Here is a 25,311-nt window from a genome sequence, read left to right on the forward strand (position 1 = left end):
ATTTACTTCATTTACCTCACAACAGGAAAAAATGATACAGTACCTCTCACTAGTCATATCTTCAGTTCTGAAAATTTACTCTTAGTATTTGGCAGTGTATCTCTTAAGGACAAAGGCCTTAAGATTTGATTCTTCACAAACACTGAGCATCTAAAACCCTGTGAAAGTCAACAAGGACTGACTAGGCACAGCACCTCTGCAAATCAGAGCTAAAGTAGAAAAAACATCATAATAACCTCCTAACGGACTGCTGAAAACCATAGTTTCAGATATCAAGAGACAGAAAGCTAGGCTCTTTTCCCCTTATAACACAGAAATAATTGACAACATTTGAAAATTACAAAAAGAGATGCAAGGAAGAGGAATAGATTTGTATTTTAACTCCATTTGAGTGAACTGGACAAAAGAAGCTGCCTGGAAGGGCAAAGCAGAAAACTACCTCTCTCAAAGTAAGGAAGAAATATTTCCTTACAACGCATCAAAGTTTACTTGAAACAGTGAAGCATTTTTTACTTTTCTATTTCCTATAGCGAGGGAGGTGGCTGGCACCCATTCAGAGGAACACCTTCGCACAACCCACGCTCTGCACTCACACTTTGCAATGTGTTAGGAAACATTCTCCAGCCCTTTGACCCCCTAAACAAATCTCAGAGCCCAAGCTCCTCTGTCCTGTTTTCAAACACCTCCCTTGCCAGAGTCACTTTTTGTGTGGTTCTGAAACACACTGATTTCTCAGGTTTACCTTGACTTAGTTCAAAAAACATCACACTGAATTCATGGTAAAGCAAAATCTTTTAGAGATTTAAAGTAATTTTTTTGGTTATAAAATGAATGTCAGATGCAATTCTAATACTAGCTTAAAACTGCCTGCATCTCTATTTGCTTAATTGCTCCTACTCAGAATTCTTAGAGAGGTTCCAGCTGCTTCAGTTGAGAGTTTGGCTTTAAAGTAACATCATGTCTTCCAAGTGCTGACCCTCAGTTTTTACAACCTCTGGATTCACATATAGCTACTACACGGTCCATGACAATCAGGTTTCAGCTAATGTGCTGTTAAGGATTTCACCTGAAGCCAAAGCATTTCAGTGCTTAACCATGGAAACCTCTTTCTGAATTCATGCCTAACTAGTAAGGAGTGACTCAATATCAGCTATGCAAATATCACTGGGTTTTTCCAATAAATAATAAATATTATTAATAAATTAATAAATATTTTCCCTACCTTCTTAACCTACCTACCTGTCCAGCTGCCTCACATCCACTCTAGGCTGTTGCTATTATGAGAGATTATCCACATATTCATACAAATTACTGGAAAATACATCAGTTCTATATATATTCTGTGAAACTTCTGATCTCAGGAGGTGCTAAAACATTTCTATAGGTATTCCATATTTTAATAAGGATGTTTTGGACATGCTTATACAAGCACACTTGTCTTATGACTTCAAGCCTGATCGATCTTAGCTTTATCACTGGGTTTCCAGAACCATACTTTTGGAACCAGATGCAGGTGGCAGAAACAAAAGTTTTAAATACAGTACATTATGTGGATTTCAGCCCTGGAAAGGAATACTGAAGTTAGGAGAGTCTGATTTGCTGCAGCTGTCAGAGATACAGAACAGCAGTGTCTGCTACAGCCTGGCAGAGGCTGAGTCGTCCCTTCAGTCTCCATTCTTGGGTTGTTCATAGCATTTAAGCCACAAAGCTTCAGCTATTTTCATCTGAGAGGACAAGGACTAACTTCAAGGAAACAGAGCATGCAGTTGTTTTCTGTGCTAATTAGGACTGGCCTACGGTACAGTCCACACTTTGCAAAAGTAATTTGCTTCCTACAGAGCATAACTGATATGGTAGCCCAGCACTACTGTCAACAACCTGTGTGCATTCAAGTCCTTTTTCACACAGCTCTGCCAATGAACACAATCTTCCTCTATGACTTTCCACAAAGCACCCTGAACCTACCTCCAATCCTTTCACAGGTGGGGAAACGACACCACAACAAACACAAAACGATCATCTTGCTTTGGAGATGTATTTAGGCTGCTCAGCACATGAACTGAGAAGAAACTACAAAATCTCCAGCTGCACCACGAGATGGTGCTCAGCCTCCCCTGTAAGAGGTACATGGAGTATCACCAGAGGCAGGAAAGTTTGCTTGAACTGGGTACTGACAGCCACAGCCTAAGCAGACACAGACAGTTGGGCTCATAAATGATTCCCTCTATGCAGCCCTGCTGGGTACAGCATTCCCTGTAAAATACCGCTGCGCTGCTGGAGGAGTCACTCAAGCCAGTGAGAAATTGCAAAAAATACCACTGAGTGAGTCTGCCGAGCTGGAAACTTGAAATCTACCACACACATCAAAAATCTTGACGTTTGGATAACCTTTTCAGTTCATTAAGGAAAATAAGCTCCATGAGAACTATGTCACCCTCAAAAAAAAAAAAGTCCTGCTTTTTCATATAGATGCTGCTCCATCTGCTCTGTGGCATTTTAATATGCTTGAAATAAATCAAAGTGTGACCAGTGAGAGAAATATTATAAATATAATAATAAATTACAATGAGAACTACTCAATTTTATTGGCTCCACTTTCAATGGCAATGATGATTTAGGAAGCAAGTTCCCTTTAATCTGAAATTATCCTAAGCAGCAAAATATTGTAATACAACAAATTGGAAGCAACAAACTTTCAAACTTTCATTCTTTCTAGTATAACAAAACATGGAACTAATGGGGCTAATTTTCTGCCCATTGCAAAAAAGGCAGTGATATTACCCACACTTGTGGCATCAATATTTGGGAATTCTAGGACTATGATTGCTATTTTCATGAGAGCGAGCGAGGCTGTGCCAGAATAGGCCATGGTAACAATGTAATTGGAGTGTATGCAATTACTGTTACACGATAACGGTAACGACCAGTATACGATTTGGCCAACTGCATCCTGATCTCCAAAAGTCTCAGTGGTCATCTACAAACATGCTTCTTCCCTTCTTTTCTTGTATCAAAGTTGAAACAGAATTGTTACATGATATTTGATGCCTCTTCCACAGTAGAACTGGCTACATTTTAGCAGCAACAGATATTTAATTTGTGACAGCCCTTATAAACTGCTGGCTTCATTCCCTATCCTACTGAGCAAACTCACCTTACAAGCCTACAAGGAAAAAAAGCCACTCACTTCTACAGCTCTTTCAGGGGGCCTCTTTGCAATTAAAATATTTTTATATTATTTCTGCCTTTAAAGAAGAATGATGACATTCCAGCAACATTTGTGCCTGGCATTTTTTCTGTTGCACTGAGCGTGCAAACGCACTTTATTCAAATTAGACCCTGTGCCATTATAAACTCTACAAGATGCCCACGTCTTCGACTGTACACCCCAACTGGAATGGAGGGAATTCATTCAAATCTAGAACCCTTCATGTGCATGCAAAAGGACTTGGAGTTTGGGACAATGAAATATCAAACGTATGACATCTTTCCCCAACTCAGCTAAGAAAGGTTTGTGGTTTTGCATGCAGCAGAACGATTTGGCAAATACTGTCTCTCCTCTCGAAGCTAAGAGCTAAACTCCAATAATGCAAAAGGAGCACCATGCTAGACGGAAGATCGCAACATTAAATGCTTGAATGCTGTAAGAACATTTTTCACTAGGCAGTTCCAAAGATGCTAACAGCTCGGTGAAGGTGGCAACAGCTTGCAACCTGAAAGATGCTGATGTGAGTCAAAAGCAATACCAGCTACATTTCTTCTTTCTCCTACCAGTTCAAAACAGTGGGTTGAATAATTTCAGGTAAGATTCCCCTACAAAAAAAGGGGAACAGAAAACACACTAATCCAAATGATGTCAGCATGCTAGCAGTTTCTTAATATACAATTAAACCCCTACCTGAACCTACTCCTGCATTAACAGTTAATTAGCACAATAACTTCCCTGTTTTGTTTCAAGCTTGCTGGTGATTCTCTACTTCAAATTCATCAGCAAACAAAACCAATAAGATATCCTTGGATGATTAAAACTGTACCTGATGATCTGACCTCCAGTTCATGATCAGGCCTGGATACTATGAAATCCACCAAGAGGAAAAAGCTATTTTTCCATAATGAAGTATGTACACACATGACCATTTAATATAGCAACCACTGAAGTGACACGAATCAAAAAGATTTAACTGGGAAAATTACTTGAGAACTTCTCTCAGGCTTTCTAACTTTTCATATTCAGGATGCAAATGTTCAGCATATTCCATTTTCCACTAGAAAATGGTTTATGATGATATAAAAACATATTCACCACTGATCAAACACATCCATGGCACCTTGGCAAAGTTCCTTGTGGTATCCAGTCTTCCCATGCATTGTATTCCCTTTGCACAGGAGAAGCAAGAAGTCAACAACTGTTTCTTTGGCCCTGAAACATCAAGAATCAGCTTTTCTTGAGAGAAGCAGAAGATAAACAATTAGAAAAGAAGACATCACTACTGAAAGGTTTGCTAAGGGCAAGTTTCCAAAGAAGCAGCAGCAGCAACGCAAGTTTACCGTATGCATCATACACCAGTGTGCACCAGCTTGACCAAGTGAGACTCTCTGGGAGACAAAGGGTTCTTGTTCTCTCTGACTCATTCTGTCCCTGCACAAACAGTAAATATTGCTAAGGTGCTTCTTTTAGAGGCAGGCCACAAACCTGCAGCTCACCTTTCCCCAGCTCATTTCAGAGAAGTCAATGTTCAAGAACAGAAGCACGTAAGGATATTTTTAAAGTAAACTTCTATCTTACTCCTCAAGCACCCGTGGGCAATTGCAGTTCTTTGCTCCCTGAGAGAAATTTCTAGGAGCAGTGCCTGTTGCCAGACAAACCAGCCTTGCAGTGCAAAATACAGCAATGTGATGGGTCATGGTGGCAGAAAGGACAGTAGCAGTCACTACTGAAAGAGGTGGGTGGTGTGAGGACTGTTAAGTGCGGAAAAACACTCCCAGCTAAGGAGAGGCAACTTTTCTCTGTCATTATCAACCCTCTCACTATCCATTCATGGAAACAGTACCCAGTATTTAAGTCCTAATGCAGTTATTGTTTGATTTTAACATAGTCAACAGCCTGACATGTCTTAATCCTGGAAACAATACAATTAGTATTGCTACACAGCTCCCTGATACTACCACTCACACAGCAAGTTTCCTCAAACTCAGTGCCTTGTGTTGAAAAAGAAAAATCAATGAATTGAAAAGAGAAATTATCAAATGCTCGATGCCTGGACAACCATAGCTGACACTGCTTCAGTCTAATTTTGGCCCTTTACTTCACTGTAATGCAGCAAAAGTATTGCCCTATAGCATGGTGTCCACAAACTTTGAAGGCTATAGTTGCTTCCTGTGATGACTGGGTCTGGCTGGGAGGGAGTTAATTTTCCTGATAGCAGCCCACATGTTGCTATGTTCTGGATTTGTGAGCAAAACAGTGCTGATAACACACAGGTTGGGGGAGAGTGAGTGAGCAGCTGTGTGGTGCCTAGCCACTTACAGGGGTTAAACCAAAGTGCAAGTAATGACAGCTGATCTGAAAGGAACACAACTCAATTTATACAAAGAAAAACTGAGAAAAGTACAAGTTTTTCTATCAGAGTCTTTTTTTTTCCCCAGGCATCTGGCTGAGATCCTGCAAACTTTGCAACAGGAAAGGAAGTAAGACATGTTGTTTTCCCCAGCAGACATGAGAAAGGAAGCTCGTATTATAACAACTGATGGATAAGAGAAAAACATTGCTGATCAGCAACTGGTTAATTCAATGTATCATTAAAACAAAACCCAGCACTACATGACTTCAAAAGATATCCTACCCACAAACTTCTTCCTAGGTTACATACCCCAACCTTTTAATTTTCCATAATTGTTGTTATAGCATCCAGAATCCCAATATTTAATTGGAATTTATAACATTAAGTAACGGGTGTCTATCCTAGTGACTGAGTGATTGATATGGCTGTTTTGACTCTGTCCCCTTCACAACAATTCTCATTTTTAGTTATAATCCCATGGAAGGTGTCAGAGACTACAGGAATCGAAAATTCTCTATATAAAAACATATAGCACAAGGACAACCTTTTAAAAAGTAGCAGAGTCAAGAAAAGCTGCTGGGGTGGGAACAATAGCCAGTAAACTGGCATAACTGTTTTCCAAAAGCAGGTCATTGATTGCTGACAGATGATTGCTGAGTTTCCAAAGTCAAGTTTTCTTTCCTGTTAGATCCCACTGCAGCAATTTAGGTAAAAATAACACAGAATACGTTCCGCCAAGCTCTGCTCTCAACAGCGCTGTCTCTTCAAACCGATGACCTTAGAAGACCTGCTGAAGTCTCTCCCTCAGCTCTGGAACTGAAGAGTCACACTAGAGGCTTTCAAAGGATGTGACAGTATTAGCTAGAAAATGAAAGCTACCTGCTGTTAACTAAGGGCTAGGGCTAGCTAAAGTCTAGTAAACATGGACTTGCACTTGTAGCCCAGATTTATGGCCCCTGAAATATTCTGGGATGCAAGGACCTTGCACTATTGCAAACTGCAGTTTAGGATTGCAGAAATTAACGAATTATGCCACAACAAAACCTTAATCTTCATGGCATTGTCATGATGAGGATGATTAAAGACACTGTGAAAAGCTTGCGCTCGTTACACCTAGTGTTCTGCACTCAATAATGCAAATCACTACAGCCTCTTTACCAGTCATTCCTTATCGAGTATCTGCTGAGCCTTAAGGCTCACTGGTTTGTCCTCAAATTTACTGATAAGGTAGTACCCAACATACTAAGCAGTGCTTGTGCAGATTAGTGTTTGCTTTTCTTTTTCTTTTTAACTATTCAAAGTCTTATTAGAGATGCTATCTCTGGGTTGTTCTCAGACAAAATTAATCGCATATAAAATACTCGCTTCCTCCTAGATCCTAAAGCATGAGCTTCCAGTTTTGTGCCAATTTTCTTTGAATAAAAGAACAAAGTAGATGTTCTGGCAACTAATTACAGAATCTAATCTACAGAAGACATATTGTCTAGACAGCAGCAAAGCAAAGCAGCTTCTCGTATACACTTCACCTTTTGCCTCTCGCCTAGATGGAAGATCTCCATGTGGAACCCAGTGACAAAGAGTCTTGTCCTCACCACTGCAACTGGTAACTTCATGGACTTTGTCACTACCTTTTTAAAACAAGCTCAGGAGCACTATTTCACTTTATAGGGGTACCAAGCCGCCTCTGAGTTGAGAGCTTAGGTCATGAGGTTTTTTTCCCACTGGGGACTTGGGGTGGACTTGAACCAAGCAAGTCTGAGACAAAATACCTCACTTTGTAGTAGCTGCCACAGAGAAGGGGAATTTGTTGTGTTATGTGATAAAGCTCATCAGCACACCCACAAAGGAGCTCAGAAAGACAACAGCAGGAGGGGGAGGCCAAATAATATCTTCTTGGGTTACATCCAGGTCCATCAGCAGCCCATCTGCACAAGCCCAGAGGAACACGGGGGCACAGTGGCAAGTGGGAACACAAATCAAGGGCTCTCAAAGAATGAACACCTTGTCCAGGCCTCTCCCAGTCCCAGGGCTGTCCCAGCAGAGTCATTAGCCCGTGTCCAAGCGTGAAACTCATCACCATGAGTCATCTGGAACAGATCTTGAGATCACCTTTTTGACTAAGAGGGTTGCGGCCTAGGCTGAAACATATGTGGTGCAGGGGAAAAGCAGTTTGGGATCAGATGGACTTATTATGGGATGTTTAGGGGAGAAACCCAAGCCAGGAAAAGGGAGGAGTTCAGGAGATTTTGGGAGGAATAAGAATGGGAAAATAAAGAGGTAAGGGGATAAAAAAGGGCTGGTCATGTGTAAATAGTTGATGGTCAGTATGCTTACCCAACTGTGCCCTGTGCCTGATCAGTGCAGTCTGACCTGTCTTCTTATTAAATTCCTTTCTAATTTTTTCCTGGGTGAGAGCTCTCTACTCTGTGTGCATGAGGGTGTACGGGGGTTTGAGTGCAGCAACCGGAGTCAGACCATGGGTGAGAGAGCCCGTTCTGTTTGTGCTGTCAGAGACTGGAACGAGTGCAGGTCTGTGAGTAAGTGTGTGATCACTAGCAAAGTGCCTGCCAGGAATACATCTTCAACCTTGCTACTGGTTGAATCTGGGAACAGGGAGTGGCAGTAGCCTCATCTCTCTTGGGCTGTTGGATCCAGCATGGTATGTTTTCCTCTAACAGAATTCTTAGTTTACTATCTGACAAAATACCTGGGAGGACTGCTGTTTCACCACCTGACAGAAGGAAAGGTCTTCCAAAGACAGGCTTTCTCCCTTCCCTTCTTCTGCATTGCAGTGTAGCAGCAGCACAAGGCCAGACCAGCACCCTGAGTCTGAGACTGCTAAAGGTGAGACCATTCTCAGCTAGGCTGTACAGATGCCACAGACATCAGCTTTGCTTTCACCACTACAATATGACATACTAATGACTCATCACTTTTCAGGCTGCATAAGTATTCATTTCTTCCTGATTATGTTTAAATGGAGTTAGGAGATACTAGAGTCACAAATATGATATGTCTGTTTAATCATGTCTCTTCACTTTCCAAATAATGTTTTCATGTTAGAGTACCATTAATCTTTTATTAAAATGACAGCAACATCACTAGGAATCAGATAAGTGCACTTGGTTTTACAACATTTTGATTAGATTAGAGTTAGCACGGCTTCCTATTTACTTACGATGATATGAAAAAAAGAAAACCTTAAACCTTTCCCAGAGAGTTATACATCACAGGTTCGCATTTTATGTTGTTACAGTGTCAGTTACTAAAACAAAACATTAACATTGCATTGAATTAAGGCACTAAATACAGTACGCATGGCAAGTGAGAAGGGAGAACCAACTTCATATTCTAGCTGTCTTCTATTGTCAAAGACCAGTCCAAAATTAACTGGATCTGAAACAACATGCTGTGGGGCCTCATAGAGACGCAGTATAAATGAATAGTGATGGGACTGTGATTTTTCATCCTCTTCCATTTATGCTTTTAGCAACAGGTAAGAGAAGAGGATCAGGATTTGCTGAGGCTTTACAAGTGACATGAAAATAGGTAATGGCTTGTCTGGCATGCTTTAGTGAGAAGAAAAGGCCTCATTACAAAACAAGAAGTGATAAGACAGAAATATTCACTGTCCCAAAGGCAGCTACTTTTGGAAGAACAAAACTCCCATAAAGGTAGCGTTAAACTATGTGACTGTGACTATTGACATGCCACATAAAGGGTTTCGGAGAAGGAAGGAGAACTAGGCTGAGAAAAGTAATACATGAAGTATCCTACAAAGAACACAAAGTGAAGACACCTGGGTAGCACACATAGCCCTGTTCTCCAGAGTTAATATTGGGTAGAATGCTGAAAACTATCCCAATCTGGACTCATATGAAGTGGTGTCACTGAAAAGAGAATAAGGAAATTAAGAACTAGATACCTTTGAAAAAATGAAGAAAAATCAGAGCACCAGATATCGTGACACAAACTATAAAACTATCACAACTTTAACTTTCTTTGAAGTCAACTATGTATTTCAAGAAACAGTTTACGGGAGATGGACCAAATAATTACTCTTCTTTAAGAAATCCTATTTAAAAATGCAGAATATATGTATGCAAAAATATAAGGGGGTTTAGACTATACCTATTTTCCCCATAAATCCAGCCAACAAAATTGTGCTATCTGTTATGTCTGCATTATGTTGAGGAATCATTCAAAGCACTTTCACAAGTGTATTTTGTTCAGTTGTCCTGATTTCACACTCATAGCAAAAGAGAGTTACAACCCAGTTACATCTGTGTAAGCAACAGTGTTGTTGGATCCTTCTAAATTCAAACTCTGTCAGTGTGAAGAAACAGATAAGATCAGTTTAGGCATATTCAAGAGTGAAAGGAAAGGATGAGATGAGTATTAAAATAAAGAGAGAAAGTAAAAAGATGTTCCTATTCTATGAAACTATGTCAGTCTTCCATTTCAGAACCGTGAGATGTGACAGTGATGAGAAACAGAAAGAGAGTAAGAAGAAATGAAGTGATGGAAAACAGTATTTTGCATCAGACACACAACAACCAAAAGATATGCAAGCAAAAACACCTCAATCTTTTCAACGAAAATTAAAAGCAAGTATACTGAAAATGAAATGCTTACCTGGAACCGTATACTAGACTCCTCTCAAATGCATGAGCTTCAGTGCTTGCTGTGGTAGGCTCTTTAACCTACACATTCCATGAGATCCCAAAAGTACAGCTCTGTTTACCTTTAAAACCATGCACCAGGTACCTTTGATTCAGTTATCAGTGGTGACTGCTTGACCTGAAACTCTTCAAACTGATTGGGAATCCCATTTGTCAAGTTACTTTAAAACAGTTCCTGTTCATTTCAACAGAACCTGGTAGACCCATCTGTATGTGGATAACCCCCTCTGCACAAGTAAATGTCAGTGTGCTTGCAAGAATGTTTACAGTGATATTTGGTCTGCTCCTGCCTGACCATATTTTATTCATGCAAGAGTATGCAGCTTTTCATCAATCGGTTCCCAGCAGATTCCCTTCTAGAAAGCAGGACAGATGACCCGAGTCATTCCAACAGGCAGCAACAAAACAAGGTGTTGGAGGGACTAGGAGTAGCGTTGTTTATTTTCAGCAAAGTATCATAAAAAATAAATCAGGAAAATCCAAAGTGTTCTTAAATAAATAAATAAATATAAAGCTTCAGAGCAAGACTGTATTTAAAAATGCAACAGGCTCTGCTATTAAAAATGCATAGAAGAAAAATGATTCAAGATGTTTTGATGCTTATGGGGAAACTAACAAAAGCACTGGATTCAGACTGTCTTGCTCTGATTATAGGATTCTCTTTTCCCCTCTTCTTTTTTTTGAATGTTTCTCCCAACTACTGCTAGATTTTGATTTGCATCAAAACCAGACCATTGCTCCTTGCTACTAAAGCTGATTTCCCACCTGAAGATAGTCTTCCACAGGTAAGCCTTTAACAGCGAGCTGTCAACAAAAGTTGATGATATGAACATCAGATTGTTGTCCAGTACCAGAGAAACTGGTACTGGTACTGGAATTCAGTAAGAGATGTCAAGCTTTGAGGCATACAGGACTAATCCCACATAGCCCTGCAATAGTGCTGAAGAAGGCTGCAGTTCTCAATGTTGTGAGCTCATGATCAAGCTCCTATAGCATATCAGGGCTCACAGCTGGAATAATCACACATCAGCCAACGCTTTGACTTGTCCCTAGCTGCAGGCTCCCAGGGACCACTTCCTAAGACCAAGAAACTAAGTGCTTCCACTTCCCTGCAAAGTAGAACCTCAATCAGCTGGCAGTGACCAGGAGGGAAAGCCGATCTATTATCTGCTTATGTGTGTTTGGGGTTTTTTTCTATTTGCAACCACAGAGAACCTTTTAAATTCTGAAAATATTGTACATGGGGAAAAACCCAGACAACTGCTGTCTGCTGTCTAAAACTACTAACCTACTCTTAGTTCAAAACTATGGCAAAACTGTTAAGAAACTGCTTTACAATAAGATACTCACAGTGCTGCTACAACTGGCTTTGCTACTTGAAAGGTCTATGTTTGCGTTTGGGGCTGCAATATACTTCTTTCCACCTTCCTGCTAGCTTGGATGGTGCCCACCGGTGAGCAAAAAGACCACAGCCTCTAGAAAATGCATGGACCATCCTTGCCTTTTAATCCCTTATAGCATTTCCAAAGTGATGTTTAGCCTTCCATAAATCTTTCCACATAAAATATAACACAGATAGTCTGCCAGTTCAGGAATCTGGTTTCAAGTAAAATAAGCCTCAAAGCACACTTGAGAGCTAAACTTCATTCTTTGGGAAGTACTTTTTACTTTGAGGCCTACATCAACTTTGACCAGGCCTTTGAAGTAGAACAGAAAAGATTTTGTTTGCTCAATCAGTCTAGAATTGTCTACTTTTACAGACTGAAAGAGCTCTTCAGTGACCCAAAGATTCAGCCAGAATTTATTCTAGAAACCTAAGAGTGGTAAATGCTATACAAAAGTTTACCATGCAATTCTGATAATATATTCAAAATCGACAATCTAATTTTTCCTTCTTCTATACCCAAACAAAAATTACTTTAAATAAACATCAGGTTAAGTTGTCACCATTCTGAAATAAAGTGAGAGTCTCAGGCAGGTTTGGTTTGGTTTTGTTTTTTAAATATGCACGCCTTTTTTTGTAGTGGAGAAGTGCATACAGTACCTGTTGTTATTCTTATGTGGTTCTTTAAAAGTTTTCATAAAGACAACAGGTTACCAGTGAAATATAATAACAGCTCATCAGGTTCCTCAGGTGCTCTTCTGCAAAGCTATGAAATAACAGTTCGTCTCCTCCTTGGAGAAACCTAACACAAAATTTCCACATACAATCACCATAAGGTCTTTCCTCTTCCCCCCCAGCTTCATATCCCACCCAACCCTTCAATTTCAGAAGATTTTTTTTTTTAAAGAAAAGAGAAAAAAGAAAGAAAAGAAAATAAAAACAGCTTATAAAACAGCAAAGAAAATAAAGTTATTTTAATATATATAGAAAGAGAACAAAATGAAACTTGAGGGAAAACTTACTGGCGTTACAGTTTATCCTGATACAGTCTAGATGGGGAAAAATAAATGAAAGATGAAATTGCATCCTTCAAGGTAACAGCTGCAGACATCCAAAAACAATCAGTCCACCCTTCCGGGGACAGACACACGCAAAGAGATGTGGCCATTTTATACTTATATACAGTCTGTACAAGTTCAGGAGTGGGTGTATATGTACAGTATATTCTACACAAATATCTGTTACATAAATATATATATACACACATATATATACACATATGTATAGAGAGATATACCAATATACATATATATCCACTTGTTGACACAGAAAGCTATTTTCTTTTTATAGAAACCTATGCATCTAAGAGTATTTTCTACTCCAGACCATGAACTGATGTGAATTACAATAAAAAAAATTTATAATTAAGGCACAAAAAACCTCCCTCAAAATGCAAGTCCTACTCCAGTGTCATTTCACTTTTTTAAAGACCTTTAGCAGCAATTTCACTGAGAAGCTTGAAGCTCAAAGTCAACCTTTACACTTGGTTTCTTTTGAATTAATTCGTATTGTTATTGCATAAATACACCATCTGTCCAACACAGAATACCTGTAAAATCAGCCTATGAGATTTGTTGGTGCAATATTTAACCCTTTCCAGCTCTCCTAAAGACAGACCCTCTTCTCATTCCCCCAATGCCAGCCCAGAACACTTCTTAATATGTGCACAGACACATTTCACACTGTCCGTTCAGGTGAGGAAAGGGTTAATATACTGCCTAGCTGTGTCCTGTCATAAAATGGCCACTTGCAAACAGCTAACCGCACGAACGCCCAGCCCAGATTTCAGCAAGTTCTGGAGGTTGGGAATACTTTTGCTTGGCAGAGGGAATGGGGTTTTCTTTCAAAGGTCCCCAGCCCTGCCAGCTCCTCAGAGCCCAATCTCATCTTGCTGTCTGAACGCTAAGACTGAATGGGATGCTCGTAACGTTCAGGGAGAAGATGAAATGGGCAGTGAAGTGGCAGATCTGGGAACCTTTGCTGGCCCTGCTTTGTTCAGAGGTTACAGGCAAGGGAGGGACAAAGAGGGGTACATAGAAAGAAAAATAGAGTTATGCTTGTGGAATCTAATAAAGGGTGACTGAGGAGCCTGCATAAGGAAAACAAGTTGAGGTAGGAGAGCCTGAGCTAGAGGGCTTCTGAGCATTGCTTCTCTCATTTAACATGTTAATGCTCAGCATATCTCAGGGTACGATCCATAAGAGGATCTTTCATTTATAAACACCTACTTACAGCCCTGTGAACATACATTACTCTGGTGTCTGACATGGGCAAGAGCTATCATATCAGTGCTATTACATACCTTGGGCCATGCTGACCTTCTCTCAGGAAATCAAGGCCAGGAGTAATAGCACCACGCTGCTGGACACCCTGTCTGGATAACTAAAGTTTTGACCAGCCAGGACGGTCATATTTATTACAGAGATATGGCCCAGCAAGAGAGATTATACACAATGGCAAAGAAATATAATGCAGTTTGCTGCATAACTGGACCAATTTTATGTTTACTCAGATAGACATAGGAAAATTATTTCAGCAATTGAAACTAAACACAGTTCTTAAAAAATGAAAGAGGGGAAGTAAGAGTCTATAAATAAAGAGCCATAATGAGCAGGGACACACCAATCAGGAGCAGCATAGCCAGAGAGAGCCTGTTTTCAAGCAGAACTTCTCTTGAGAAAAATCTGGGTTTGGTTTTGTGCGATTAGGTTTGTCATGTGTCGTCAACCGCAACAGAAAAGTGGGAGCAAACAGCCCTGGAGCAACTGCTACAATCACCATACAGTGGTGGCGATATCCCTTATAGGAGATGGATGGGGTAAGGGGAGCTCTGAAGTACATGCTGGGGAACATCCCTCTATGACCTGATGGAGAGTGACAGCCAGAGAGAGACTCCCAAGTCTCATTGCAAGCAAGTGAGATCAAGAGAGTTATTACAGTTGGAACAACAGGGGAATTTCTTATGAGCTAAACAGTAAGCGTGCTGGAAAGGGAAACAAGGCTGGTCCTCAGCAACATTCATCAAAGTTAGAAACCAAACCACTGTTGTGTTATTGATGTTTGCAGAGAAGTTTTGCATTTTTAATTTTTTTGCAGCAATACTGAAATAACTACATGTCTCAGGGCTTACCCTCAGTCAGAGTCACTGACTGTTCCAGGTGAAAGGACCGATGTTTCAAAGTGAAAACCAGTGTGGCTCTGGCTGCTAGATTTCTATATCAAAGGACAAGAGGAGACGAGGCCACTGAGGGGGCTGCCCTGAAAACTACCATGGCACTATTGGATCTCCAGACTCTACGAGCACAAAGGCTCTGCAATGCCATGCACTGGGATGCCAGGCAGAAGCAGCCAAGCACACTCCAGAAGAACCAGTTCCCAAAACAGACTTAGTCTGGGTGGGTCAGTGGGGATCCTGCACGGCAGCTGAGTGCATCTGCCTGCACTGCTACACCAGCACCAGCATACTCTCCACGCTACCTTCAAAGAACATTTTTTTTTGTTAATTTCCTTAATTCTGAGCCTTGCCCAAAGCAACCAAAAAAATTTCCAATCATTAACACATAAAGCTGTTTTCTCCCTCTACCATCAGTTTTTAGAAAGGAAGAAAATGCCTATTTTCCTCTAAACTAGTACAACATTACAAATCCAAAGTAGAGGATGCTTTCCATGGCAGTAAAGTGTAGGCTTAGCCTGGTCTTTGTGCTCAAAACAGCAGCAGCTGGGAAATCCAGGAATAATTAAAAAAAAAACTGCTAAAAAAAACAGTACCAGGGCAATAAGACTTCTGGTAACTGTCATCTGGGGCTCTCAGCCTTGTTATCCGCTTCTACAGATGAGATTTGCTTTATTTAGGTATGGCTGCATTCCTGACTCAAAAGAGGTTTTCCCTTGCTTTAGGTTTTGAAGATGAGTATGCCTAAACAGCTGTAAATCCAGTCAACTGCCAGTTCAGCAACTGGATGAGGAATCTGGAGGACAGCAGTAAAGTGACAACAGTCTGTAAATGCATGGGGAGCAGGATGAACTGGGAAGACCTTCTGCAGTTATTTTCTTTCATTATTATTCCTAACGTAAACCAGAAGCTGCTGCCTTAGTGCTCAGATGGAAGGTTTTCCAGAGCACATCACCTGGAAAATGGGCCAAAGACCCTCTCCTTGCAAAAGGTTAAATAGCTGCACGGCAATTAGCTAACACTACGGATTCATTGCTTGAATGGAGAGATCTTTAGTAGCAGACAGAAGTCTCTGCGAATTAGGCCTGTGTTTCTTACCATTTGTATCTCTCTCTCTGAAAACAGTGATATTTATTTGACATTGCTAAGGCCCCAGGCTGTTTTTTCCTTGAATCAAGAAAGAAAGTCACCTTTGCTATATGAGGACAGTGTTTGTGCCTTTTGATGAGCATTCACATGGTTATGGAAGAGCACTTTAAGGCAAGACTAGGACAAGAAAGATAATTGGGGTCTGACTGTTTCTAAGCTCACTGTAGGTTATTTCCTATAGGGAAATCAGAGGAGGTCCTGTGCACACTCTTACACTTATGTTATAGTGTGGCTCCTTGTCTCTCTCCTACTTGCATGCAGTCAGACTGTGCACCCACCTTGAACAGGCAGCTGGCAAATATTTTCGCATGTCTGTGACCAAAACAATACATATATCAAGTACGTTTGTATGTACCGATTAGAGAAACTAAATCTATTAATGAGAAACAATGTGAATGGAAATATAGTTGCAAGTCTGAGTGTATGATTTGCACAAAAGGAAATTTGGCATAAAAGTTCACATACATTTAAAGAAAAATAGAAAATGTGCCTGGTCTGTTTGTATGTAGGAATGACAAAAGAGACATTGCATTTTGGAGAGGCAAAGATGTCTTTGACATCCTTGAGGAGATACCTTAGGAAAAGATAAGCGAGAGGGATGATTACACTTCCTCACAAGAGAACTGATTCAGATTAACAGGAGGCAGGAAGTGCTTATTCTAGTCATCAGTGACCTGAAGAAAAGCCAGGCCAGGGAGAAAACAAGTCTGAAATATTCTTTAATAAAAGTCAGTGACACTATAACCTTCCCACTCATCAGTGGGAAGACAAATGTGAAGGTCAATCTCCCTATCGGACCAGCCATTTCTTTCCCTTTCTACACATCTTTTCAGCATCAGAAATTATCCCCAAGCATGTTACAAGCAATGATTTGCTCAATTTCTCTCTCTCTCTCCTTCCACTCTAGACACATTTCTTCAGAGTCCTTCTCAACAGAAGTGAGATCTGTATCACATTTGGACTTCTAATCTTCACACAACAAACACTCAAAAGTACTGTGAGATGTGCTGTCAACATGCAGATTTCAGTGCCTCAGGCACCCGCATGGGAAAGGTCTGAAACAACCTCTCGCCCCTCTTTCTTAGAGAATTATTCATCACGTCTCTTCCTTTCTCTCCCACCTTCTACAGCGAGTACCCAGCTGCCCATGGCCCACCCATGCCTGCTGTACAATGTGTCTAACCCCTGTTTGGTTTGGACGCCAAGTGCTGAGGAGGTGAGTGGGATATGCCAGCCCCTGCAGGCTGCTCTGTACGCTCTGTTCTCAGGGCTGTTTGCTGTGCGGGCCGCAGGCTTCAGGCCTTTGAAGGGTTGAATACCATCTTTTGATTTACCATGGTTGATGGGGTATGGGAAAGCTTTACAACTGAAATACACAGAAGACTTAAAAAAGAAAAAAGGGGGGGTTAAGAAAGAAATAAAAGAAAAAACAACATAGGAAAGACCTTAATAACAACACAAATGATAATAAGTAATCAAATGGAAGAGATCAAAGAGAAGAAAGAGACAGCTCTTAGTAATAGTATTAAATGACTTATAAGAAAAGCACAATTAAATAACTCACCACTCAAAACAGTCTTTGTTTACACACATCTGTCATGGGTTAGACACTCAGGGGGACGCTGACGTCTAGCTAGTCAGCACTGAGCATACTCAGGTCTTCAGAAATGGTACTGATGACTGTTTCTCACTGACAAGGGGATTTTGGCAGGGTCAGGTAATGAAGATTTGATTCTCATTTGTGACACTTTGGTTATGAACAGTCTCCTTAGATATGACTTACACAGTAAACAACTGAAAATGAATGGCTCTGGTAAGGCCATTCCTCCTCAAATTCTGTTTCTTCAACAGTAAGTTAACTTTGCCATCTTGATAGAAGGAAAGTCCTGTTTCAAGGAATACATCTGACAGCTTTATAAACCTGAAGTGAAGAAAGGTGAAGCTCAATCCAGGTTCCAACAGTCTATACTACCCTTCTGTTGAGTTGGGCATAGGAGGAGAGTGCTGCCAGGTTTCCACTGATGCAACGTGTAGTCATATTCGGGGGAAGATTCAATGTCACAAAAGTTTCCAGCTGAAAAGCTGGCAAATCTGGCATACCCATTGCTTCAGTCCCTGCATTAAACTATCAATGACACATCTCTTTGCAAATATGTGTTGACCATATGTCAATTCTTTAGCCATAACTTTTAGATGCCAGATTATAAGAGTTAACAGTCCATCTCTAGGCTAGGTGATGGTGTAACAGATCCCAACGAGTGTTAAAGTGACCAATGCCAATCAGGCACACGACAGGCCCTGAGGGAAAATATTGTCTGCCAGCATGATATAATGAAAACAGGAAAGGAAAGAGTAAGCTGCAAAAAATCATAAGTATATTCAGGGTGATCTAAATATACCCTCCTCGTACTTACATAGGGTCTAAGTCCAGGAGGTCTTAAACACCAAAAAGGAGCAAGTCCCCTTATTCTCATTGATTTTAAAGGAAGATTAAGATATAACAGAATCAAACAAGTGGTACCTTTCTCAGAAAAAAAAGTGATAATTTTTGATGAAGTCTGGAAATTTTCATGCTGTAGTACTTTTCACGTGGGAGTATCAAAAACTATAGAAGCAGCACTTACTAATATACTACCACATCCCTGGCAGGTTGCGAAGTATTCTTCCTTCAACAAAGAGAGAAACTAAGGCATGCAAGGTAAAAGAGCTGGCTCTGGGTTACAAGGGGGTAGTGTAGAGCTAAGCAGATACTCAGCTGCCCCATCACTCCCCCAACAGAAGCATGCCACTGCAAATCTTCCAGTGATTAAGTTTATTCTCTGAGAAGAAAATGGCTAACAATAATTCCCAAGAAAGGAAGAATTACACAAAAAAAAAAAATCTCATTTTGCCAGATTATTAGCACCAACTGTATTAGATCAGAATAAAATGCAAATGCATATATATGTGTGTGTGTATATATACACATATGCACTGGATTTTTGTGAAAGATTCTCTTTGCACATATAAGAATGCTCAACAGCAATTCTTTTGAGCTGTTCTCCAGAGAAACCCTGCAAATCTATGAAATTTTCCTTCACTTAAAGTTAATATAGGCAGAGATGGCAATCATCAGAGTATTGTTTCTCTTTATTTGAGAAGTTACCGTCACAGCTGAAGTTGATCTATTCCCTTTGTCCTCTAGGCCAGTCGAGATAGCACAGGAACTGCTCCTATGCTAGCTAGACACTCAATAGTGCTTTTACACTTCTTCAGTCAAGCTAACCAAAGCATATATATTTTCCAAACAGGAATGCTATAACACTGCATTTTCTTTTTTTTTTAATAAAAAGCAAAGGTTTCTATAGTCCTTTAGATGGAGACTCTAGCTTTTAAGAGATATGAACCTGTTTAAATGCATCTTCTTCTCTTCACTTTCTTATTCCACAAGCAGATACTAGGGTCTGACTTGAACTTTCAAAGCCAAAAAGACACTAGAAGCAATTTTAAAAAACAAGCTAGTTCCAGAGGACAACTGCTGGACAATTTATCATCCAGGTGGGGATGAGGAACCCTAAAATCACCACTCAAGCTCATCTATGGTGCAGTAACTCCTTGATAAAACTTACCATATCTAGCTAGGACAGGAGTTAAGGAACAAGAACCATTACTACAGGTATGGGTGTATAATACTTTTTTTGTCCCCTACAAACAAAGCCACTACATGGTTTGCTCCTTGTATCACCATAGCAGGGTTTTGAAGATGCTGATACTGTTAGCTCAAAAAATGCAAAAGCTTGTTCCAGTGGGGCTTAGTTTTGAAAGCTGTCACAAGCTTTGCAGACCACGCCTGTATCTTCATATAGAGTACGCTGTGTATTAGAAGAGGTTTAACATTTCACACCATCATGATAGTTCTGCCTCTTTGACTTGGAATCTTTTCTTAGTTATATTCCTGGATTCATATGAAGTAACAAGTTGCATCATTGAAAAGTGAGAAAGCTTTAACTCGTATAGTTACATTCTTTAAAAAGGCTATTTGTCATTCAGTATAATACTTAAAGACTGGCAAGAAAATGGATTGAGGCTAATCTAACAGCACATTCACTCTCTTTTTTTTCATTGTTGTTATTGTTGGACTTGTTTCTAATTGTCTTTTTTTATTATTTTCTGGGAAAGTGTAACTCTAAGGAGACAGATCACAACCCTTTGGGATCGCGGCAGGGATGTACTTTTATTATTGTTGCCTTCATTTTAATAAAGACACTATCAAAAAAACCCAGGCTTTTTTACTAGATACAAAAAGCCTTAAAGGCTGAAACATAGAGCGATTAGAAAATAGAAATAATTAACAGATTAGTAAAATAGACCAAATTGTATCAAATGCTGCCAAATTCTGTAAAGGGCATGGGATTCACAGGACTTCTGCTTGCCACCATATCCATTTTGCTTCCCTCCTACATTTGGCTTTGACTGTTTTGAGTGATGCTGGATGAATGAGAGATGTAACTGATCAAAAGATGGACCAAGCAGCATGTCTCACACAGAGTTTACCAGTCCCAGACCAAGAAAGGAAACTTAAAAACTTAAAGACTTAAAAAACAACACTGTCCATAACGAAGAACTGACAGCAAATCTTCATGCAGCAATGCAGAAGAGAATTTCTCTCCGCAAGAGAATATCATTATGAAGGTCTCAGCAGTTATTTTAGAAATCAATCCAATCCAATCAAACCAACAGAAATTAAACAAAACTATTAAAAAAAAAAAAACAAAACCACTAATCACAAGCCCAAACTAATAGCAAAGGGGCTGTGGAAGGTTTTTGTACGATACCTAAGTTGACCATAAGTTTGACACGGCCTCCGTCCAGCTCCAGACGCAGAGTGTCAGCAGAGTCTCGTGAGGTGGTTGCCATCAACAGCCCATAAGCTCGCTGTGACATGAAACGGAAGGACACATCTTCTGCTTCTGTATGCATGACCATAGGCATGATGATCTTCATGTACATACTGCCATCGTAACTCAAGATAGAAGCCTCTGCAAGGAATCAGCAAAAAATTGCAAAAAATGAAAAGTTACACCTTTGTGTGATCTTCACTGCTGAAGAACCCTAACATCTGTCATAAAGCACTGTGTTTACAGGAACCACTTGATTCAGAAAGGTATGTAACTGGGGAAAAACAGAGCAACTGTTTAACTGCATCCAGCAACCCTATGTGGCAAGTATGAGCAGCAAACATAAAGATATAGTATTCACCACAACTGGAGGCAGCAGTATCCCTGGAGACACAATCCCCAAGGACAAATGCGTTAGCACAGGGCCTTTTTGTGATATGCTGGCAAAGCCTCTGTTTTTTACATCTTCCAGAAAATGCAATCTCCTCCATTAATCCAGCCTTCCCTAGCACTAACTGTAATGACTACTTTAAATAAAGTCTACAACACTTGTACTAGAGCATTTAGTCTTGTCTTTGAAGGCTCAGAGTTCCTATTTTGAGTACTCTTAAGAGCTGTTGCTTATTTAGAGCAGAAATTCATTCCATTGCTAGCACTTTAAAGAAAAACAACAACTGTATGAAGCAAGTTTCCTAACAGGTCTTTTCTAAATCAGATTTGTGCTTTTTTGTGATTTTGTGTTTTTCCCCTCCTTACTAACAACTAATGTTAGAGCTCTGCTGACATAACTGATGGCACTGCAATGAAAATGAAGAAAGGAACAAACCAAACTTCATTGCAAGCTTAAGTGACATTCAAACACAGGAAAAGTCAGGAGATGGAGCTACAAAAAAAGCCAGGAAGAAGAAAAAGAAAAATACAACAAGGAAAGAAATTACATGTTTCTATCATCTCTGAGGATGTCAAAGAAAATGGGAAGTTCAGCTGAGGAAAGGAGTTACAGTACTTAATATTCTCTATTTTTTGGGGGTCTTGCCTGCAGAAACTGATATTCTTCTCTAAGGGGGTAGAATTAAAGTCCTGTGATAGAACTGCAGCAACCACTACTGCTTGGCAATCATTGTTTCAGTCCAGGACTATGCTCCAAAGCATTTTTATCTGCAAAATTTACAAATCTACACAAATATATCAATGTATGAATCAGAGCATCTCTTCTCCCCACAGCCAACCCCTCCCAAAGCCAGAGCTGTAGAGATTGCTCCATGTAGGACTTCTACCACAAAACTACATATAAAAATCCCAGAGGTTAAAAAAAAAGGCAGTTCAGCTCCCTAGGCATGTGGAAGGATTTCCCTGTAAAGCACTCTTACCAGTGTCCCATCCAGTTTAGCCACTGTTTTCTCAAATGGTTGGGATTCTCACCAGGTACCCCACACACATCTCAGAAAGCTAACACCCCATCTAATTTAACCAACTACAACAACATGTATTTGGAAACTAGATGTTCTCCTTATGTTTCACCCCTTTGTCCCACATTTCCCAGCCAGGCCACTCATGCTGACAGGAGCAGAACTTCCAGAGGGTAATGGCAAGCTTGGCAGAACCAATCCTTACATCCGCTCAATGCCTAAATGTTAGATGCTAGACTAGGCTAGATGGATGATCAACTGAGGAATAGCCGTAGGTCCATGCTGGGAAGGACTCATGGCTGGCTCCACAATGGCCAGTGACAGAACTGCAGTGTTTATTAAATATGCAAATGAAGTGATAAATAAGGATATATATATCAAGCTGATAAAGTGACAGAGGAGATATGTACACAGTTACAAAATGTTTGGTGGGGATCACTGTGGTTGTGCTGGTGCAGCAACCCACCACACTAATAGCTGGTATGCAGCACCTCTCTGGTTATGGGACACACAAACCCATTAAGAAGAAAACTGTTCTGGGAGCACCATTAAAATAAGATGGCTGTGAACAGCATACCAACTCGCCAGTGTTCCTAGCTGCGCTCCCCACACACTGCCATGGTCTGTACACACAAAGCTCTCTACATTCAACACCCACTCAGCCACACATACACCTTCTGGGTACCAGCTGTCAGTGCTGCCCTGGGGACTCACATCTTCGCTTGGCCAAGAAACAGAGAAGGAAAGCAAGCTGCTTTTTCAAGGAGGGGGAATGGTTTCTTCTTTTCAAAGCACAATTCTCTTCCCTCTCATGTCTGTACCTCTTACTTGCCACCCACAGCTGCAAGCTGGAACTAAATGTACTGTATATTATACATACACTCAAAGGCAATGCGTACGTACGCACAAAGCCTCCTTGCTCTCCTCTCTCTCTCTGCGGATTGTATTAGAAAATGCAGTCAAGCATGAAATGGCTCTTTTGATGCTTTCAGCTCAGATGTGCCTTGCATGAAACAGTCACTTGCCCTAGCACCTGAAGAGCTATGAGAGGGGCTTGGAGGATATCAGGACTACAAGTGGGGGTAGCTGACACAAGTGCCCCAGCTCTGCTGCTTCATTCTCCACAGCGCTATGTGTTAGGTGCTTTGGAATTACGAGTTTTTCTGCAGACACTAGAAGACAACAAACTGAAAGCATGGTAATAACGAATCTCCTCCCTTCAAAAAGAATTCGTGTCCTTCAGCTCCACTGATCCCCTTGCCAGAAAATTACTGTCCTTAGACAAGAAATCCCAACCATTATTATTATACTTGTGTAAGACGGGCCAGAAGAACACCCAGAATTGCTGAAGATGGCACAGAAGTCTAGACAGTATTTCAAGTGACATCCCACAGTAGCCTAAATCAGGTGTTACTGTCCCTTCTCTGGCCAGTCTGCTACAGACAGGGAGCAACAAATCCTTGTAACAATTAAGCAGATCAAATTAAATAGCCTGAAACAGTTGAAACAGCCTCCACACAACCATAGGAGATGATGAGTTTCTGTTCTTGTGTGTGCCCTATGCTGACTCAAGCCTGGCCCAGCTCAGACCACGGATGCACTTGACATCTTTTGAAAATAGATAGATTTCATTCTCACCTTGCAAGTCTTCCCCATCTGGAGTATCTGGGAGCTTTTTCAGCACATCTCCTTGCAAGTAGACCATTCCCTCCAGCTACAAAAACACCCCTTCAGAGAAAAATATTGCCTAGTAGCAGTCATACAAATAAAACCTATCTCCTTGTCCTGACAGTCAGTCCCCAAAACTTGAGGAGGGTATGTTACAGCTGAGCAACACATACAGCAAATCTGCTCAGGGTTGAATGCAACCTGGCAACAACTAGGTGACCTCAGCCTCCTAGGCACCTGTGCTGGTGACTTCTGCCTGAATACAGGCATCCATTCAATTGTCCTCAGCCATCTGCAGTAATGGGACTGTAATGCTTTTGTTCAGCACCATAAATACAGGCATCAGCACAGTTCTCCAAGTTTAAAATAAATGCACGCTCCTTCCATCCTTCTACTTTTAGGGTAGCTATTATACTCTGATGTCTCACAGAGACAGGCATAGGAGCAATGAGTGAAACCATGTTTCAGAGACCCACAGATTTGTCCAGACAAAAAGATCCAGAGCAGTGTTTATTTGAGATCCCAAAGCCAGAAGCTTCATTGCCATTAGCTCAGAGATGGGAAGAAGAAGAAACCAGGTGCTGATTCAAAACCACCCTGACAGAATGCCAGAGATCTGTGAAAATCAATATGTTATTAGGAGCGATTAGCTTCCCAGTCTTGTCCTCCGAGACCCTGCCAGCTTTAATTTTACACTTAGCATCCAAAGGACCAATTCACTGCTGCTTCCCTACAAGGCTCTGCATAAACCTCCTGGGGAGACAGCAACAGGCATATTCTTAGAATACAGAGAGAAAAACATTTGTGACCTTCTCATACTCTGTCTCCCACTTTCTAACCTTTCTCTTGTATTAATCTCCATTCTTCGCTTCTTTCCTTTCTTCTTCCTTTTAGTTTTTCTGTAGTCTCCTGCTCTTCCCTGTGGTCTCTTTCCCCTGTCTCCCAGACTACAATATAGCTTTCTTCCTGAAATTTCCAGAAACATGACAGTGCAAAAAGAAAGGAAAAATATCCACCCTTCATGAAAAGTTTAGCTGAAGTCACTGACAGCAGTTCAGGGCACGTGATGTATTCCCTCTAGCTACAGTTGTGAGAGTCAGCTATCGCCACCTGCTCCCACTGAACAGAGCTCCCAGAGACAAGTGTCACCAGCTGGAAAGGCACGAGACACCTGGCAAGGAGCAAGTGTGGAAAACAGGTATGCTGGTTCAAAACTACGGGGGAATATAGACCAAATGTTTCCACCTTCTTGCAAAAATTCATATATTCTTGAAAGAAAAAATGTCAAAGCTTTGTATCCACAAACCAGACAAAACTTTCTTCTAAGCATTACACAGCACATCTCTTTC

The 25,311-nt window shown here is 40.7% G+C and overlaps 1 protein-coding gene across 1 annotated transcript in view; it reads right to left on the reverse strand.

Moving 5' to 3' along the window:
- Nucleotides 1-11,008: 11,008 nt before the first annotated feature.
- Nucleotides 11,009-25,311, reverse strand: part of LOC104167268 (neurexin-3-like) — a gene marked incomplete at its 3' end in the record, with an annotated part of 99,105 nt that continues 84,802 nt past the window's right edge. The window contains exons 7-9 of the mRNA XM_009707477.1: nucleotides 20,823-21,026; nucleotides 12,650-12,676; nucleotides 11,009-11,114 (exon numbers count right to left, since the gene is read on the reverse strand). Coding sequence (XP_009705779.1) covers nucleotides 11,009-11,114; nucleotides 12,650-12,676; nucleotides 20,823-21,026 — 337 coding nt within the window. The remainder of the gene's footprint in view (nucleotides 11,115-12,649; nucleotides 12,677-20,822; nucleotides 21,027-25,311) is intronic.

The sequence above is a fragment of the Cariama cristata genome, unplaced genomic scaffold (genome assembly GCF_000690535.1).
Source record: "Cariama cristata isolate BGI_N322 unplaced genomic scaffold, ASM69053v1 scaffold749, whole genome shotgun sequence".
Taxonomy (NCBI): Eukaryota; Metazoa; Chordata; class Aves; order Cariamiformes; family Cariamidae; genus Cariama; species Cariama cristata.